The 20,760-nt window shown below is 31.6% G+C and overlaps 1 protein-coding gene across 2 annotated transcripts in view; it reads right to left on the bottom strand.

Moving 5' to 3' along the window:
- The window catches only part of LOC111505160 (RNA helicase aquarius), a 38,025-nt gene that overhangs the window by 7,620 nt on the left and 9,645 nt on the right, over nucleotides 1–20,760 (bottom strand). For both annotated transcript variants that reach the window (XM_074181222.1, XM_074181223.1), the window contains 10 exons: nucleotides 19,538–19,696; nucleotides 19,293–19,406; nucleotides 19,055–19,158; nucleotides 17,324–17,435; nucleotides 16,342–16,555; nucleotides 14,291–14,339; nucleotides 12,536–12,771; nucleotides 11,215–11,445; nucleotides 5,208–5,610; nucleotides 1,587–2,067 (listed from right to left, as the gene is read on the bottom strand). In XM_074181222.1, coding sequence (XP_074037323.1) covers nucleotides 1,587–2,067; nucleotides 5,208–5,610; nucleotides 11,215–11,445; nucleotides 12,536–12,771; nucleotides 14,291–14,339; nucleotides 16,342–16,555; nucleotides 17,324–17,435; nucleotides 19,055–19,158; nucleotides 19,293–19,406; nucleotides 19,538–19,696 — 2,103 coding nt within the window. The remainder of the gene's footprint in view (nucleotides 1–1,586; nucleotides 2,068–5,207; nucleotides 5,611–11,214; nucleotides 11,446–12,535; nucleotides 12,772–14,290; nucleotides 14,340–16,341; nucleotides 16,556–17,323; nucleotides 17,436–19,054; nucleotides 19,159–19,292; nucleotides 19,407–19,537; nucleotides 19,697–20,760) is intronic.

Consider the following 20,760-nt stretch of genomic DNA (forward strand, 5'->3'; position numbering starts at 1 on the left):
AAACATATATAAAGGAGGACAGTGCTCTGTACAATAATCAAACTCAACTTTATTTCACTTTTGATACAACCAAATACTTCAACTATTATTCAAATGTTTATCATCTTATCAGATCGTTCTGTACCGCACCGTCCACTAAACTTGACTTGATTATATTGATAGGCGAGTGGGTACCGTGCATATATGGCAATCGAAGTGCCTCGAAGGCGGAAAAGTATTCGTCGGAATAGGGAATATGCATAAAAAATAAAATAGCCTGATTTTTTTTTCCTGAGCTTTTAAAGTCCTAGTATCACACTCAATTCGTTATTTTCTAATTTATTATGTATTTAATTATTTAAAACATAAATCAAAAAGTGAAAAATTTACGAGCGAAATTTAAATTTGTAAAATGCCCAACCATTGGTCGAAATGAAACATAACGTCATACGGCATGTCCTGTCAGTCACCTGTGATTTATTTTCATACATTCAGGTTGTGTTGGAGAGAAAAATTGGTTGTATACTAAGTATCATCAACAGCAATGACGGACAACGGTTTTGTGAAAACACAGTCGGATAATCTTCCAAAAATAGATGCATTCATGATGACCACATATTTTGCGTCAAACCCGGATTTAACATCTGCTGAGGTTAAGGGAGTAAAAGCTGCAAGGTAATTATTGTAAAACATGGTAATTTTAATCTAGTAAATCTGTTTTTATGCATACATGCACTTATATAAAATTATTTCCCTCAATATAACCTCAAATGTTGTTTACATTCATTGTATGACATACGTAAATAAGGTTATGAACTTTAAGGTTATGAAGCTTTATCTGGTGTACTTTTTATAGTGTTCGGACATATTGGTACCATGCAATATCTATAAAATGGCTTTTTTTCTTCTTCCATGATTATTACGCGATATTTAAACTAAAACACCTTGTTAACTATCAAACTAACTCTCAATGTAAACAATAAACTGACAGGACGTGCCCTATGACGTCACGCCTCAAGCGCGCGAGAAATAGGAGCGTTTGAACTTTTCAAATTAAACCAATATTTTTAAGATTTTATGAAAAAATAATTACTACTCTTACAGCTATGTTTATTTTTTTTTCTATATCAAAATGAAGTGAATATTGAATTAAAAAAATTAAAAAATTGTCTGCATATTCCCTATTCCATCGCAACGGCGCGAACATCGAACACCGCGAAACGTCGGCCGGGCGCGACCTTGGCCTCGTCACAAATGATTTAGGCCAGTGGCGGCCGCGTTACCTCTTTTTTTTTTAAAGTTCATACACAACATTACTTAGATGTTTATCGACAGATGTTAATTCTTATAACGATCAACATATACTCTTTCTTTTCTTTTATTAACCATTTCAAATTAATGTGAATTCAATACATTATTCATGAATTTTCTTGAATTATTGATTGGTGGGGTTCATCAAGAAAAATCTTCTTTTTCTTGAGAGCAGGAAGAAATTTATCTCTTTCAAATATTCCAGAAAAATTTCAATTTGATTCATTCTTTTCTCAAAGAGTTGAACAGCAAATATATTATATATTATTATATTAAAAGAACAATGTTGTACTCACCATTCCACTTCTTGGCTTAACAATGCTCTGAAAATGTTCCCACCTGGACAAAATTTGATACAGATAAAAATATCCTGCGGTCTCACAAGTATAAGCAACATCTCCTTGAACTTTGATGGATCGCTGAAGTCTTTCTACCTCCATCAACAATTCCAGGCGCTTAGCCAAAACATAGTTTACTCTTCCATATCTGCTGAAGTCTTTTTCAGTTTCCAATGCCTCTTCTCCATGCCCAAGACGCAACAAGTGCCGCTCATCAATGTCTAAAGCAACAATTTTATCGAACAACTGATTGAGAGCCTGATTCGAATGTGTCACGATGAGAGTGCGCTGATTCGGGAAGTTGTGGTAGATGTTGGATATGATTTGCACAGCTACATCAGTTTTTCCAGTTCCAGGAGGTCCAACGACTAAAGTCAGACCAGGTTGCATACCAGATTTTATGGCCTCTATTTGAGTCGGGGTGAAGGGAATGGTGTTTCTTGAGGAAAAGAAAAAACAAAGTGATAAATGTGTCAAATATTTTTTTGATTGGAAACAAATCTTTCGACAGAAAAATCGTGATACAATTTTATTTGGGGGAGTGAAATTTCAATACCATTACCATTTCTTTCAATATTGTTACCTGGACTTTCATTTCAAAATTTCAAAGAATCTGGACTATTTTTCAGCTGAAAATATATAAGATATATTCAACTTCTGAGTGAACTTGAAAAAAAAATGAAAGCTCTTGATTAATCCATCCTTGCTGTCAGGTAAACCAATATAATATTCCAGGAAATAATAACAATTTTCATTTCAGAAAATGTAAACGATACAATGTAAAAATTATATAGGAAACAATAAATTGATGGATGTTGCCGTTACTACATGGTAGGAAATCATAATGAAGAAAAGAGAAATGAAACTTTCTATGTTTTTTACCATACCATATATAAGAGATATTCAACTTCTGAGTGAACTTGAAAAAAAAAGAAAGCTCTTGATTAATCCATCCTTGCTGTCAGGTAAACCAATATAATATACCAGGCAATAATAGTAATCTCCATTTCAGAAAATGTAAACGATACAATGTAAAAATTATATAGGAAACAATAAATTGATGGATGCTGCCGTTGCTACATGGTAGGAAATCATGATGAAGAAAAGAGAAATGAAACTTTCTATGTTTTTTACCATTTTTACTTGTAACTAACGTTACTGCAGTTTCGTCCTATACGGACATTTTCAAACTTATACACAGTACTGCAGTAACGTTAGTTACAAATAAAAGTGGTAAAAACATAGCAAATTTCGTTTCTCTTTTCTTCATTATATAGGAAACATATAATGAAATGAAGCCATAAAAACTTAAATGTACCTATCTACAATTGGAAATTATATTCTGGGTATTCCCTGATTTTTAGGGTTCAATATTCATGAACCTGTTTTTCTTTTTTTTTTTTTTTTTGATTTTTTGTGACTCTGACTTGAAATAATTCCAAAAACAAACACAAAAACAATTGCAGTTCTCGTATTTGGAAAAAGTGCCTGTTTTCGTAGTTTTATGGAAAACTCTTCTTTACAGATACTAATTCCATATGTTTTATTACCAGCACACATTTGAAGAAGAATATGTGGTAAATGATTCTAATATCAAAAACTCAATAAAATGAAAAAAAACGATATTATAAATGAACAATAATTAATATTACTTTCTTACGTGGTAGCAAACCATGAAAAATGAGAATTAAAACTTCCTATGTTTTTATAACCCTTTTTTTTAACTAATTTTACTGCAGTTTAGTCCTACAAGGACATTTTCAAACAAATACAATGAACTTTCTTATTAGTACCTCGTCCACTAGATGGAGTGACATTTTGTTGTTCGCTCCAACTTAGGAAGAGGAATGAAATACTCTGAAAGAATTCCGATTTTCATTTATGGAATATCATTGACTTCAGATCGATGATGGCTAATGAACCCGATGAGTGGCTAATGAACCTGAAACCGATCTGCAAGTGTGCCCGCTCCAAAGTTGAAGGTCGACGATTCCAGTTGTATTGCCAATTGCATATGCAGTAAGTTTTCTGTGAAGATTCCTGCACTGACGCCTGTCGGATATAATCCAACGCCCTTCGTGATATTAGCCAGGGGAGTAGTTGTTTTCTGATAGGCGTTAGTTCATGCAACCTACTGTTTACGTATATTCGAGACTGGCTTGAACGTTTAAAATTCATTTCTTTAGAAATACAATAAACTCTTACACAATACAATACAATAGGTTATCCCATGAACTCAAAGACCTAAGTTTGAGAAATTTCAATGAATGTTTGAAAGTCGTCCTCGTAAACAAGGTAATGATGTCTTTACTATCTGATGACTCCTGCAATGATTTTTGGCACATGTACAAATAGGTTTCAATTCTAACGATCTGAAATTATTCAATTATTCAGCCACTTCACTTATTAATTTCATTATAATTTTTTTTTCTACCTACTCCATGTTTCTATTATGTTATACATATACAGATATACTAATATTAAATGTTTTTGTGATCTTATAGATTAAGTGTGTACATCCAAGGTTGGGTTTAAAAGTAGCTTCAATAGCTGAACACTGCCCATTCATCATTCTTATTAAATATGCATTTGTATACCATTGAATATGATGAATAAAGGCATCTTATTATTATTAGTATCATAAACTGTGGTCAAATATTCTAGCTCTAGAAATATAAAGTCGAAGATTTAATTCACAATAAATTACCATAATTTTTTTTTATTTCCACTGCAATAATTGATAATTTTTGAAAATGTGATTGTACACCAATCAGAATGGAAATTGAAACATACATATTATATTAATCAAAACACTCAAATTCTACCTGTTTTTCTGATATATGAAATTGATATCTGTTCCATCACAATAATAGTTGGAGAATATCTGACATTTGCATGTCAAAAATCACTCATAATGAATGTAGTTTCTTTGATCATATGAATATTATTTGAAAAAAAAAGTTTACTTTCTACTTCTGCAATAATGTATAAAAAATATCAAATCTAACAGTAAATAAAGGAATTTCATAAATGTTCGTTACTTTTTATAGTGGTTATTTCCTTCTCTATATATTACTGGGAAACGAAAAAGATAGAAAATGTTTTTCCAAACAATGATATCTCGTCAAAATACTGTTTCCATAAAAATGTCACAAGTTTGTACCAAAACAATTTCAAATACATTTATTTGTCTTAATTTGACTAATATTACTGGAGTTTTTTCCCAAAACCAAATCGTTATTTTTAACACCTCGACACGTGTTTCGATCACCAAGTGATCATCTTCAAGAGGAGAGTTTTATCTTCCAAGTGATCATCTTCAAGAGTTTTATCTTCCTCTTGAAGATGATCACTTGGTAATCGATACACGTTTCGAGGTGTTAACAATAACGATTTGGTGTTGGGAAAAAACTCCAGTAATATTCATTACTACACCAAAGGTTCCAAACAGTACATGATAAGTTAATTTGGCAAGTCAAATTTCCCTTGCTACTCTTAATTATACAAATTTACTTTGAAGTAAAAAATTTGAAACGAGAGCTATTTAAAATAGTATTTAAAATTATTAAATATACTTACTTTTTAGGTTCATTAAAGAGATAAGGCCCTCTTCTTGGAATGATATGTGGCTCAGCAACAATAGTTTTCTTTTCTTCTTGATTCTCATTTAGAGCTGCATCTTCAAATGTCAACCTGAACGGTCTCACCAGTTTCTTGGGGTCATCTGTCTTCACCTGAATTTCATAATTCGGAAAGCAGGACCTCAAATGGTCCATGTCAATAAATGTATCGTTAAAATCCATTGTAGGAATTTGAGAGGGTAAATTTTTGTAATTGGCTGCACTAGGATCTCCATAGCCTAAAATAATGTCATGTAACCAATCTGGGACAACGCATTCCGTATTCATCAGTTCCCGTATGGTTTCTAGAACCGCTTTAAAATTGTTCTCCTTTGGTTTTCTTCTCATGAGTATATTGAAACCTACAGAGAAAATACTTCCAGTTAGAATCTTTATAACAACAATAACGATTTTGAATTCATTAATTTATTTATTTACGGATTAAATATTAGAAACATTTATAACAGTGAACTATGCTTGAAAAAACCTCATTATGTCATGAATATCCAACACGTAATGGAAATTTATAAAGGTGCCTAGACACAAAACCTCCAAATTTACAGAATCATCACTATATAATGCGCAGTCAGCCTTTACAATGTGCTGCCTTATATATATATATATATATATATATATATATATATATATATATATATATATATATATATATATATATATATATATATATATATATATATATATATATATATATATATATATATATTTATTTTATTGTTAACTGTAAAGAATATGATGTATATGATATATTGTGGGTGTATTGTTTATTGTGAAAATTATGACTTGCCCATATGTACAATTTTGTACCCAATTGGTCAATAAAGAATTTGAATTCTAATAAGTTACATACGATACATATTACAAGGCAACAATAATATTAAACAAACTTTATGTCACTAAGAGATTTTTTCATTTCACTCAATGAGTTTCTAAGGGGATCAACATTATAGATAGATAGATAATACATTTGTCTCTTTAGGTTGTTCTTACAACATGAGATATGTCAAAAAAAAATGAAAAACAAACAACAAGTACAAACACATTAACAATAGTCAATTTCACACAAAAGTTAAAACATATTGGATGGATACATATTAAAAACAGTACATATAATGCATACTACATAGATGAAAATGAATCAGCCACACTTTTGAATAAAATCGTCTAAAGTATAAAATGCTCCTTGGATTAAAAACTTTTTCAGTGCATGTTTAAAAGTTTTTATTTTTGTTTCCGATTTCATGCTTTCAGGCAATAAGTTGAATAAATATGCCCCTGCATACAGAGGTGATTTTTTGGGATGTGATCTGAGTATGGGATGTAAGTGAAAGTCATTTTTCTTTCTCGTATCGTATCTGTGGTACTCACTGTTTTTGTTTAGTTTTCCTTTATTCAAAAAGGTATATGTCAGTAATTTATACAAATAAATAGATGTGAATGTTAAAATATTGTTATTTGTGAAGGTGTTCCTACACGATTCTCTGTAGTCTAAATCATATATCATTCTGATGAACTTTTTTTGTATTCCAAAGACTCTGGATGTTTCTGTGGACCTTCCCCATACTATGATGTTGCAGCTGATGGTGCTATATATCTGTGCATAATATAAATTGATCAAGTAAGGTCTATGAAAATTTGACTTGAGTGTATAGAAAGCATAATATAGTTTATTTAGTTTTTTGCAAATAGAATCTATTTGGTTGTTAAATGAGAACTTGTAGTCTAGTTCCATACCTAAGTATCGTGCTGACTCTGATGTGTTTATTTCAATATCATCAATATTTATTGTAAGATTGTGTGTTCGCCTGAGGGGACTTGTAAACTCTATGAACACCCATTTTTTCTGTATTGTTAATTAGATGATTCACCTCACACCAGTGCGAAAATTCCTCTGTAACCAATTTAATTTTCTTTTGGAATTCAGTAGCGGTGTCAGCCACAACAATAACTGTGGTATCATCCGCATAGATAAAGGTTTGTCCATACTTAATGTGAGTGGGTAAATCATTCACATATACTTATTAAACCTTGTCATGCATCTGGACATGGGTGTGTTGTAACCATATTTAGTGCTATGATTTTTTTTATGCAAGAAAGTAGAGGATTTCTTATATCCTAAGATTTTACATTGAAGTTAATAATTTCTAAAAGATAAGTACAGTCGACTTCATCTGACAGTAGTTTGTAAATGAATGTCATATCATGATGAAAGCGCCGTGTGGTAAGTTCAGTTGAGTTAAGATTATTTAAAGTACTTTGACGATTAAAGTTGGAATATGTCTTCATTTTGAAGGATATTTACTTTAGAAATCGAATTTCAACACTTTTCATTTTTTCAATGTCACATCTGTAATATGAGAACCATGCAACTGAGGCATATTCCAGTGCTGATCTAACAGAATAACTCTTTACCATTTCTCATTATGAATCTTAACATTTTGCTTCCCTTTGCAGAAAAATTATTGAAATTTCTTTTGAAGTTCAGTTGTTGATCTAAAGCAGAGGTTCTCAAATTTATTTTCTCTACCGCCCACTTTGAGAATTAATTATTTTTTAGCGCTCCCCAAATTTTTTTACTTTACTACATCTTAAGAATCACAATCGCAGTCATTACTTTAAAAATTAAATTATGTGTGTCATGTGAAAATGAGACTTTCTGATGAGGGTAATGTAAAACAACATTTTGTAATATTAGGAAAACTTTTATTCATGTTATTAAAACAAACATTTCAATTTGAATTTTAAAACTAATCTAATGTGAAGGATTAATTTGATGATTTTTAACAAGTTTGTTAATATCAGGCTGGAATTTGCTCAAAAACAGTCGTAAGTCACCGCGTTAAGTAATCTGCAACCAATTTCTCTTTTTAGTTATCAACGTTGCCACAGCACTAAATCTACATTCAAACAAATACGATGATGGGAATGCTATCAAAAATCGTTGAACGATGGACCACAATTCAGGATAGAATTGCGGGATTGGCTTTTGTAGCCAAAATTCTTGATATCCCTTTTTTGAATTTTATTTTCATTTCCTCGTTCGTTATCAGTTCTATTAGTTCTTATTCCAGCCAGAGCACCATCCGTAGCAGCTGATATAATATTCATCAGTGGAATTTCTTTCTCATCACAAAATTTTCCAGTGTAGTATATATGGTTTCTCCTTTTGTATCCGTCTCTACATTTCTGGCAAATAGTAGTTCTTGATATATTTTCTCATTTTTAACAAACCTCACGTATGACAACAACAATGTTTCATAGATAGGTAAAGTGGACTCATCTAAGTGAATTGAGAATTTAGAAGTCTTCAGATGATTGCACAATGACTCTTCATTGTTTTCAGCCATCTCATCAATGCGTCTTTCCACGGAACTATTGCTCAAAGAAATGTTTTGGATAATATCTGCCGCCGCTGGTTTATGGAGCACAGTAGTTATTACTTCTTTTATTGTCGGTAAAATTAAATCCTCTACAGTAGTGTGAGGTTTACCTGTTTGAGCAATTAGCAAGGAGATATTGTAGGAAGCTCGGAGCCCGTCGTCGTCTTGCTTAGAAGCCGCTGAAAAAAGTTTTGACACAGTTGGCTGAGCTGAGTGTTTCTTTTCTTGAGAGTTTCATTGCTTCATTCGAAAATGTTTTTTGACAAAGAAGACACATAGGCGAAGATGGATTCGTGGAATTTTCAATAAATCCATATTTTATATATTCCGCAATATACTGCCGTTTCTTCTTTTTTGCTTCCGACATAATTTTGTCTTCAAAAATGGCGAAGTAAAGAATCGATTATTAAAAACTTGCTAATGACACCACTCACAGTATTCACCACCACACGTACAGCACTTTACCTAGCTGGTCGCTAATTAAATTCACTTGTTTTCGTAATAACGTCAAATGGCATTACTGGCTGGATGGCGCGCGCTCTTTTATATGAGGCAGCAGGCGAGTCTAATAGTAGTATAAACTTCTCGCTTCGCATTGAAGCTTACCGCCATCTATTGTACAGTTTGACAACTATCGTACAGGAAATAGTTACTGTCTAGTCCCCTAGATGGCGTTACACGAAGAAACACGCGTTAAGCGTAAAGGAGCAGTAAAGTTTGTGTTAAAAGCAAAAAACATTTTTAAATTAGCCATAGCCCCCCCAAACCACATCAACGCCCTCCAATCTTTTCTGTGCCCTTTACTTACTGCCTCCCTATAGGCCTCCAGCGCCCACAAGGGGGCGTTATCGCCCACTTTGAGAAAGACTAATCTAAATTAATACCAAGGTCTCTTATTTCGTTTACCGAAGGTCTCTTATTTCGTTTACCGTGTCGAGTACTTTTCAATTAATATTATATTCATAATGAAGATTATTTTTTTATTTGAAAAAAGTGTGACATGACATTTCTTTGTGTTCAGGAACAAGTTGTTTGTTGAGGACCAATTATGTATAATATCTAATTCGTTCTAAAGAATCTGACTGTCTCAGACAGATAACTATACTTTCAAGTCATCTGCAAATGTAAAAACTTTGCATACAAACAATTCATTCACTAACAAATAGACTGAACAATTAAGGTCCACAATGTGATCCTTGTGGCACACCGAAAGCTACAGGAATTGTTGTGTTAGGAAGCTTCTTATCCAATTTAGTATACCAGTACCAAAATCTAGAGCTTTCAGTTTTTCCAACAACAACAAATGCCTTTCTCCAAGGCATGTAACAAATGTTCATATGTTATAAGATTTGTCATAGTAGATCGCCCTGAACAGAAACTGTGTTGTGGAATTATTATATTCTTTAAGGCCCAGGTCAACTGACAAGTTACTAATTTATCTATCAACTTAGGTATTACAGACTGAACCCAAATTCCTCTATAATTTGTAATATTTCCCTATTGCCTGATTTGAATATAGGTGTAATATAGCTATTTTTCCAGTTATCCAGAAAATGCCCATTATAGAGAGATAAACTAAAAAGAAACTGTATTGGTGAAGTTAAATTACAGGTACAGCTCTTCAACAATGCCGTCGCGTCGGTATATTATCAGGCCCATAAGAATACTTGTGCTTCAAGTTATGGATACTATCAAAGACATCAACCAATCCAATATTAATTTTAATATCAACTGTATCTTTATAAGAGTAGTTTGAACTTATACAGTCTGTGTTAGCATAGACTTTTGTGAAGTGTTGGGCAAACAAATTCACAGAATAATTTCCACTATGGCTGGTCTGGTTTTCCAGACACATTGATTGAGGATATGATGATGCCTTGCGTAAATTGGAGATATGTTTCCAAAGCAAATTTGGGTTTTGTTGAATATCATATTCAATATTGTTTAGGTAATTTTTGTAACAATTTTTACTCAGCTCTTTGCACTGATAACGAAATTGGGAAAATTCAAGATGAATGTGAACATCATTCGTCTTTTAAAATTGGTTTGATCTTCATAATAATAATAACAATAATATGCTGTCGGCATGTCTAGCATAAGCGGTCTCAGCCTATATAAATATACATAACGCAGTCGTAAGAGTGCTTCATTACTACCTATTGCCTAAAGCTCTAACTTAAATGATGAGCACCTTTAGTGGATAGAAGGCATTATTTAATTTTATTACCTATTCACCTAACAGTAAAAAGTAAAGATGAAATAGACACCTCACTTAATTTTCAAAACACTAGGAAGAGATTTCAAAGAATGTGATGGAATCGGCTGATACTTGATAAAAATCCATAACGTATTCAATAAACAGTTTACAAATTTGCAACGAGTATTACAGACATGCCTGAAGAAGCAATACAGCTTTTTCAGTCGTGTCTATACTGACACATTTATATAGACATGCCTTTAAAAGCTATTGTATAGCTAGACAGGCTCTATGCGTCTATGGAATGAATTTTGGGGAAAGAAAAATTGACTATCCTATAACATCAATATTGTACAAAATATATCCCTTACTTTCATAAACATCTTCTTTGCCTTGATCGGCACTATTCATATCATCACGATACTGGTTACAATCTAGCCACACCCTGTAAGTTCTTTGATCTCCTGGTAAAATGGGTCTAGGCTCTGGTCCATCCTCAATTACACGGCCATTACTATCTAGCATGCCTTCAACTTCACATCCTCTGATATGACAAAGACCAACTTGAGGAATAAAAGGTTCTTTGTAGTTGTATTTAGTCCCTACAAAATATAATTTTATTAGGGTGTGTCCCAAAAATCCATTATAACGTATTAAAAAAAAACACTTCAATATGAGATTCCCACTTGAAAGTTTATAAAACCGTGACATGTGTATCGCTGTACAATAGCATCTTCAGGCGTCAGTATTGTGACGCCGAAGATGCTATTATATAGAGAAACACGTCTCACGGTTTTGTGAACTTTGGGTAGAAATCTCACATCAAAGTGTGTTTTTAAATACTATCAGAATTTTTGACAGCAGTTTCCTGAAAAATATATTATTGTTGATTCTTTTAAAACAGGACATTTGTGTTAATTCTGTTATTGATGAGTCAATTGATAAATTATTTTCGATGTGGAAACCATATACTGTGACTATACATTTTCTAACAAATTGATCTAACAATATTTAAACTGTAGAAAGGAATGATGACCCTAGACGTTTTTTGAGATTATAAATCAAGTATATTTTTATGTTCTCTAAGGATAGATGCACATTTTGATGTAGAAAGGAACCGGACTTCCCCATTATAAATGTGTTTTCCATCTACTATATTTTTGAAATGTGTTAAAGTAGAAACCTGGCTCCATTGGCTTACGACAAAAAAAAACTGCGGTAGACAAGAACAAATCCTCTTCAATGTTGTTGGTTTCAAAGTTTACCAAGTTTTTACTTGTTTCACACTAGGTTTCTATGTATTTCTTGATAATTAATCAAATAAACCTATTTCAACCTAGGGAGTTCATTTTTTTCATTACCCAAATGAGATACTATTTGATAATCAGAAATGTCAATAAAATTATTATATTTTTTGAGGAAATGATAATGATGAAAATCAACGTATGTAAAATATAATATAATTTTTATTCTACAATTGGAAAAACGATTTGCTGCGTTGAGTTTTTTTAGTTTTTCTCAAAGAAATATAAACAACACAGACGTGACCAAGGTATCTTTTCAAAATAAGGATTATTTTCCATTATAGTTTTCTTACAATTTAAACTAACTTCTTGGGTAATACAATGAGTGAAGTCTTTCAACTCTGATATACTTGAAAATAATTATTTGGCTGAATGAAATTTTGCTCACCTATGGGATTCGATGGTTTAACTGTTATCAAAAAACAAACGTCATGTTTTCTCAAATTCTCCCACTCTGTTTTGATTTCTTGCCTGACTGCTAGATTTACAGTAACATCAGCTCGTACTCTGCTAGGCCTTTTTTCACCAATATTCGGTTTGGCTACCTCTACTACTGCAAAATTTAATATTGGTTGAGCCATTCTTGCCCATCCACCCCAATAAATGCTGCCATTTTCAGATTTCCTACATAAAAAAATGATAAATATTTATTATGCTCACCAACTTCAACATTTTCATTACCCATTGATTTCAGTATTACTATACAATCTGAAAAACAGACAAAGCTGAATCAATTGAGAATCTGCTAAAGTGTAATTAATAAAGAGTCAACTGAAAAGTTCACTCCGGAAAGTAACTGCGCAATACAAACCAGTGAAGAGTCCATGCTCGGTAGAAACACCTGGTATACAGACTGATAGAAAAACGAAAATGGAACGAGAGCTAGAATTGACAGTGCGTAGAGAAATCTTCATTTCAGTTTTCCACTCAGTACACATCCGTCTCCCAGACTCCCACTGCAATCTTGCAATGTGCCAGGAACATTAATTTGAGGCTTCAACGAAATGAATGGATCAACATTTTCACAGAAAACCAAGCTGCAATAGATTGACTATATACTGGCTGCCAGGGCACTCAAGCATTTCAGGCAACGGAAGAGCTGATGAGTGTGCCAGACACGAATCATCAACTTCATATATACGTCTTACATCAGCTGTGGGGGGAACCAAAGGATTTGATATGGAACAGATCGGAAAGTGGGTCTGTAAAAATCATAGAAAGTACTGGAAAAACATACCAGAAAACACACGAGAAAACCTTAAAAAGGAATCGTCCAAGAAGAGAGCTTAAGAACTTCTTCAAAAAAGCAGGGATCGGCTCAGAACAATCACAGGGCTACTTACTGAACACTGTCCTTCGAGAGGACACCCGAACAAAATAGGGCTATACAACGTAGACCACAACTGCAGGCAATGCAACAAAAGGGCAGAGATAGCTCGTCATATTTTATACGAATGTGGGGCAATGGATGACACGAGGAAAATGTTTATGAACAAACTAAATTATATCCACGCATCCAGCAAGAGACCTGTACAAATTAGTACAGGGCAGAAGACTGTTGGAATGTGTGTCATGGAAAAGATGTGGCTGCAGTGTTTTAAGGAGATTTTGGAGAAATGGAGAAGTCAGGCGTCTCTTAAGTAGGGAAAAAAAGCGGTTTCTCGTTTGATGTTAAATGTTGAAATGTTTACAAATGGACCTCACTTATCTTTGGCTTGAGTTTTCAGTTGACCCTATAGATGGCATCTATAAAATGTGAAATTGCAACTTTTTCTTAATAACACTCCGGTTTATAACAAAAAATATTTAAGTTGATTTTCGATCAGCCAGTAGCAAGTTGGTTAGCAAGTTTCACTCATGAAACCATTAATGTCATTCGATGGATTGAACCTTGCCTTCCAAGGATTTCAGAAATCTTTAACCTGACTCTAGAACTGCACGAATAACTTGTGGTAGGTATGCTTCAAGCAAGTATGTCATTTATATAGCACAGCTGCTTGAGTTCACTATAAATTGACAAATTCCCCCAACTTTTCTTAGCTTACCTAACCAAGATATGCGGCACCTGTTTGGCAATCAAATTCAGAATATGTAAATACTTACAATAAATACAATATATATTGTATAAGAAATATGTACTTACCAAGGACACAGTCTGCTAACAGCATCTTCAATATCTTGCCTTATTTCATCTGAAATTTATTATTTTCATTATGTTGGATAATTTGATGATTCAAAATAATTTTGTTATTCTAATGACCCAAATTCTTTATTTCACATGAAAAGTCTCAATAATCAACGTACGAGTATAGGATAATTATCATTTTGTTTATTTATTTTATATAAAACTTCCAAATAGAATGTATACAGGTATAAGGAAGTTGAAAGTGAAACCAAACAAAATTTTGATAATTAACATTCAATTGTAATTGAATGACTATCATTAAAGTAGAAAATTTCCTTTAATATTCTTTGAAAATTTATCGATTTAAAATGACTAAACAACTTCAAATGGGATTATACGTTTCTTTGTTTAATAATTTATTTATTCATTCATTTATTTACGGCATTGCCTATTTTAAGAAAATAATTATGTCTACACATATGTACTATCAGTTAGATGTAAGGAAAGAATATAAAAAAGGCAAAAATAAGCCATCAATTAAAATCTTTTCAGTTGTCTTGAATGATTCCAAAGGAGAGTTAAAAAGTTCGAATTCCACATTGTGTTTGAAGGTCTAAAAATTCTACCTATAGACTCATTCTGGCCATAGTTGGGATGATGAAAAAGTACTTTGAAGATTTCTGTATTTCATGTTCTCTTTGAATTCACATTTAAAGTTGTGAGTTCAAGAAACTCTGGGGAATTAATGCTGACATTGATTATTTTGTGAATTAGTGTAAGATCTGATTCTAATTGAACAAAAGTAATTTTTTGTGGAGGAAAATCAGTCTTTCGTCGACCTTTTTTGGGTATTTTCATCTTCCACAATCTGAAAAATATGAAAATTAAAATGGAGAACTTATACAGGTGTGGAAAGGGCAAACTTTTTAGTTTACCCGGATAACTAACTGCGTAAAATCATAGTATTTATCAGAAAGAAAAATATTCTATTTATTAGTCAACTTGTCGTATTTAACAATTTTGCCTATCAAAAAAATTGCTAACAAATAATATAATACTTATCTTAACGTTTCGAGGGCCAAAATCTGCCTCCGTCTTAAGAAATGAACATAATTCAATAAATATGCAGTTATTTCTTTGCTCATTGCTGATTTTTTATTTCTCAACTTCTTCGACTGTAGTCAAAGGAATAACTCATATATATTTGAATTTTGTTAATTTCTGAAGACGGAGGTAGATTTTGGCTTCCAAAACATTAAGATAAGTATTGTATTATTTCTTGACTATTCTTTTTGAAACGCAAAATTATTGAATACAAGTTACTGATAAATAGAACATTTTTCTTTGTGAAAAATACTTTGATTTTACGCAGTAACTTACACCTGTATTAAGTTCTCCATTTTAATTTTCATATTTTTCAGATTGTGTAGGGTGAAAATACATAAAAAAAGGCCGATAAAAATACCGATTCTAATATTTTATGAGACAAAGTATTCGAATTGAGAATGTCCGTCCAATATAGTTTTATAGTTATATCATGTTGGAAATCACTGGCACTTTTTATATGATTATACAATTTAGAATATTTTGAGAATTGAATATTACTTTTTGGATTTTTATATGAATTTGTACAATTCCAATGTTGAAGTATCTCATGGTTTTTTTAATATGATTATTATAGCTTTATTTATTAGATGGTGAATAATGTATTTTGTTTTATAGTACCAGTCCAACAAATGAAGCTACCGTGTGGCGAAACACATCTTAAATAAAGTTTTCTGTGAAAATTGGATAATCATCTTCATGCTAGTATTTATATAAATTATTACTTAGCAGTAATATATCTAAGTAACATGTCTGACTAAGAATTTAGACGGAAAACATATTGAAACTTATCAAAACCTACATTTACATTCACAATATTAATTTATGATATCTTTTCAAATATTTTTCCAAATATATTTCAAAGAGCAATTGGACAATAATTTGAATAATTTGTTTGTTCACCTCTTTCATAAATTGATTTAAAAATTTCAATGATGACATTATTTTTGGAAACTTATACTCACATGTGGATTCTAACCGAAACAAATTGAAGTTTCTCAAAAGGTAGTCGTGTAATGTTAAAAATTGAAGATTGAGTTTGGGTAATGCAAGGCAACCTTCTCCAGAAAAATAAGCAGTAGGTACAATATTTTCATCCCAGATTATATCCTCTGTGGGATACAGAGGCATTTCGTTGAGGGCTTCCAGTTGGGATGGACGTCTCTCGTGGCGAGATATCTAAAATATAGTGTGGAATTAATAAAGTTAATGTAAGGATGTTTGCTCATTTAGATGAAACATAGTTTAATATACTTTTCATTTTTCCAACTTTAGTTTGGTAATTAATGAAATTATGAATTCTGATATCTCTTCTGCATTGGAGTCATAACAATTTTAAAAGCTTATATCAATCAATCGATTAAATAAATTTTTGAGCCATTTGAGCAACATAGTAATGGGAAAAGTCAAACGTATTTTGATATTTGAGGTTAAATATTCAGCATTTTTTTTAAGATTACGTTCGAAAGTTGATCAAAAGCATTCGAAGCTTTATTTTTTCTTTGTATTTCATAACATGAAGGAAATTGAACGCACATATTCTTTATTTAAAAATTATTTTTTTGATGTCCAATTTGATGATTGAAGTGGAATATATTTCTTCAAGCATTGCTAGTGTTTGATAAAAAATACTTTTTTTTGTTAACTTAGACGATCTACGGTTATCCATTTTTTATTAAATTTGTGACCTTTGTTATGGTTTTTATGGTCATTGACATACAGGGGTGAATTGAGTAGTGAAATATTATGAAATATTGTTAAATACTAATTTATTTGCAAAAATGAGAAAAAAGTTTTTGAATTTGTTATACTGTGTGTGTCTTTTTAGAGCTCTCAAAAACAACAGTATCCACATAAAACTTGAGCATGTCCACGCTCAAGATGTGTTTTCACAAAAGTGAACAAACTTTCAAAATTTCACACAATGATAAACTGAATAATACTTACCAATAATTCTCTCAAAAAATCCTCATCAGTTCTACACCAATTATATTCATTCTCTTTTTCAGGAGGAGGTACAAGATTTAAATAAGTGGTAATATCTCTCAATTTTTCTCGGCTGAAAAAAAAAAACGAAATTAATCTAGCATATTCAGTCGAGTGTAACGTATATTTCTAGATTACATTTTGTAGCATTATTATTTACAATTCAGCTGCTTTGACAACGTCGCACGTGTGTAGTCATTGGAAACTGCATAAAGAATATTCCTAGTTAGTTAGTAATTGTAATAAAGTCCACAAGAAACCTTGGCGTTAATATTCAACCACTGTCAAGTACAAAACAAATCAATATATATTCATCATGAATTCATCAAATATTTATCAAAACAAACTTTCAAGTCACCAATTGAACAATCTAACATGACAATATATACATTTATTCTGTAATAATCCGTGTTGTCTTTGAATCGAATATTCGTACTATTTTTTTTTTGATTGGAAACTTTACGGAGATTTCTTATTGTTGACCTTAATTTTTTCTCTTAATTATTTGATATCTCTAAAATAAGAAATTATCTTCACTTTTCTTTTCTTTCATCTCCAGGACCTTTTAAAACTTGGGTCACCAAAATACTGTTGAATATTTATCTAAAAGTCAATAATTTACTCAAATTGACAGTGTAAGATAAAATTTCAAGACAGATCAAAATTGTAGTGATTAAAGGGGGAATATTGAATTTTTGAGACATTTTGTGTTGCCGAAAAATTCAAAATCCTTCCATATTGGAATAGATTCTAAAGCAGTCATTGTCAATGTCATAGATGAGCAAAATCTGAAAAAATAACTCCAAGTACCCACCTTGTTTCACAAGTTCAATAAGGCAAATGTGAATCACTAAAATTTCTTTTAATCGCTTGTCATTTTGGTTCTATACTGAAATATTATTACATTAAAATTTTATCGAATGATGGAAATTTTTCTAGACTGGGTTGACAAAAAAAAGTTGATGTGAGAGATGTAAGGGGGAATGTTCCTCAATTTGGGTTATTACAGCAAATGCAAGTTTGAACAAAATAAAGTTGAGTTTAATTCATGAGTTTTTCAAATTCACTTCGAAAAGTATTCAAATTGATGTTTCGAATGTTGGGCGCCTATATCAAGTTGAAATAATTTATATGTACCTAGATATTCTACTTTTAAAAAGGAATATTATCTTTATAAATCAACAATTAAGGCAAAATATAAATTATAGTTCAATACCACCTCCACAAGCCACATAAACAACAGTTGTTTTATTATTTATTTATATAGAGGAAGATAGGTTAGGTGCACAAAATGTCATAAGTAACAGAATGTCTCGGAACTCGGAATATAAGTAAACAGAACAGCACGCCTCTGAAATATGTCATCTTTGTTTGTCTCATACAGGTAACAGATTCATTGTCCTTTATTAGCTATAACCGATGTTGCCAAATGGTGAAATAGAAACGAATCCCTTTAAATGTTGAATGCATTATTTCATTCCTCTTTTTTAAGTATTTAAATAATTTTTTAAAGAAAAAGGTTGAAATGATAAGTTTAAAATGCGTTGTTTTAGAGCTCTTCTATGAAAACTACTTGATTTTCGTCAGGAGGAATATTCCCCATTACCACCAATACCTACCCTTGAAACTATCAATAAATGTCAATGAAATAATTCTTTAACTTTTGTATTTAATAAGATTTCAAGTACTTACCTCAGAGGAGCAAAATATTTTTTCAAATTATTTCTAGTATCAACGCTGGCCACATTGGTTAATGCAAAGTTTCGCAGATCAGGAAATTTGGTGAAAGCAGCTTTCTGAAACATTAAATTAATTAATATTTACTTACTGTAGCTATTTCTTTATAGATACAGAAAGATTATTTCTAGTTAGTCATTACAAAATTATAGAACATACTTTTGTGAATAATTTTCCAACATCCAATGCTTACCTGTAAACTGGTTATTTTTGAATAATGGATTCGAGTCATGTCATGATCAGTGAGTGGATCTCCTGTATCATCATTAATTTCAAATCTGCTGTAAAACTTCAGCATATCTAAAAGCTAAGAAAAAATCCAATTATTTACCATTCTCTATAATAATGAATTTGTGTTGAAAAAGCAGAATTATCCTTGAATACAATTGTTCATTGCAGAAGAAACATTTGAACTAATATAAAAACATTTTTACTTACTTGACTGAACAGATGACCCTCTGGTCTCTTTATCAAAGCTGAAAGGTGACAACGTACAACTAAATGACAATCGTCTAAAACAGTGTTGAAAAATCTTCTAGTGGGAAGAAGAGCCTCCAAATCAGTTAAAAGTTCCAAGAATCTTTCGCAGTAGTGAACCTAGATGAACATTAGTAGTTTGGATTATGATAAATTTAAAAACTTTCGTTCAATATCAAAATTATTTTGATTCATGAAAAAGATTGAAAAAATAAATTTGGCAACTGTAGGCCACTATCCTTATATTAAAAGATTCAGAGAGACTGATTAACTCAAAACTATTTGAATTAATATCGGCGAAGGTCAAGAATAGTTTGATGATGTTTGAACAAATGTAGGATGCGACCATGCAACAACCACGCTTTGAATGAAACAAACAAACTAACAAACATGTCCAGCGATGACTAAAAAAATTAATTAATAGTGAAAAAAATTTCAAGTATAGTCAAAGTCAATTCGAATGATATAAAAACTGAATAGTTACCGAACGTCGGCAGTTTCTTTGTATGGCATAGGCGGCATGGTATATCATACGAGATTTAATCATTATTTTTATGTGGGAGCTTTTATATGGTATTAACAAGTAAATTTATCAGAGTCGGTGCATATGTCTTTTATTTAGACGTTAGGATTGACTTCGTATAGATTATACAAGCTTTCATTTACCAGCTCCAAAACCAAAAAATAAACTTCTAATTGAATCAAACCCATCAATTCATTACTTTACACAATTTATATGGGTTTGGTTCAAAGTTTGTATTCTTCTTTTTAGAATTAGTTAGTTTTGGACATGCCTGTAGAAACTATTGTATAATGAAACACATATCACACTTGGTAAAATCTTAAGTGAAAACCTCACAATAAGTGTTATTTTGATATGTCATGATGGATTTTCATTATCAGCCAGATGTATCACATTACAGTACTGTTTTTTTCCTGGGAAATCATTAGAAGAAGCCATCTATCAGTCACTTGAACGTGTAGTTGATTATATTGACAAAGGTGATTAATTAACAGGGTTATATTTCAACCTCACCATAGCCTTTGATTCAATTGATCATGACTTTCTCTTGAATTAACTCGAATTATATGGGATCAGAGATGTGGCTTTGCAGTTGTTACAAACCTATTTGATAGGTAGAATTCATCAGGTGAATAACAAAAGTATTGCTCTACATCCAAAA

Source organism: Leptinotarsa decemlineata, unplaced genomic scaffold (genome assembly GCF_025532065.1).
Source record: "Leptinotarsa decemlineata unplaced genomic scaffold, Ldec_3_MD MMD2_tig00026307_RagTag_RagTag, whole genome shotgun sequence".
NCBI classification, from domain to species: domain Eukaryota; kingdom Metazoa; phylum Arthropoda; class Insecta; order Coleoptera; family Chrysomelidae; genus Leptinotarsa; species Leptinotarsa decemlineata.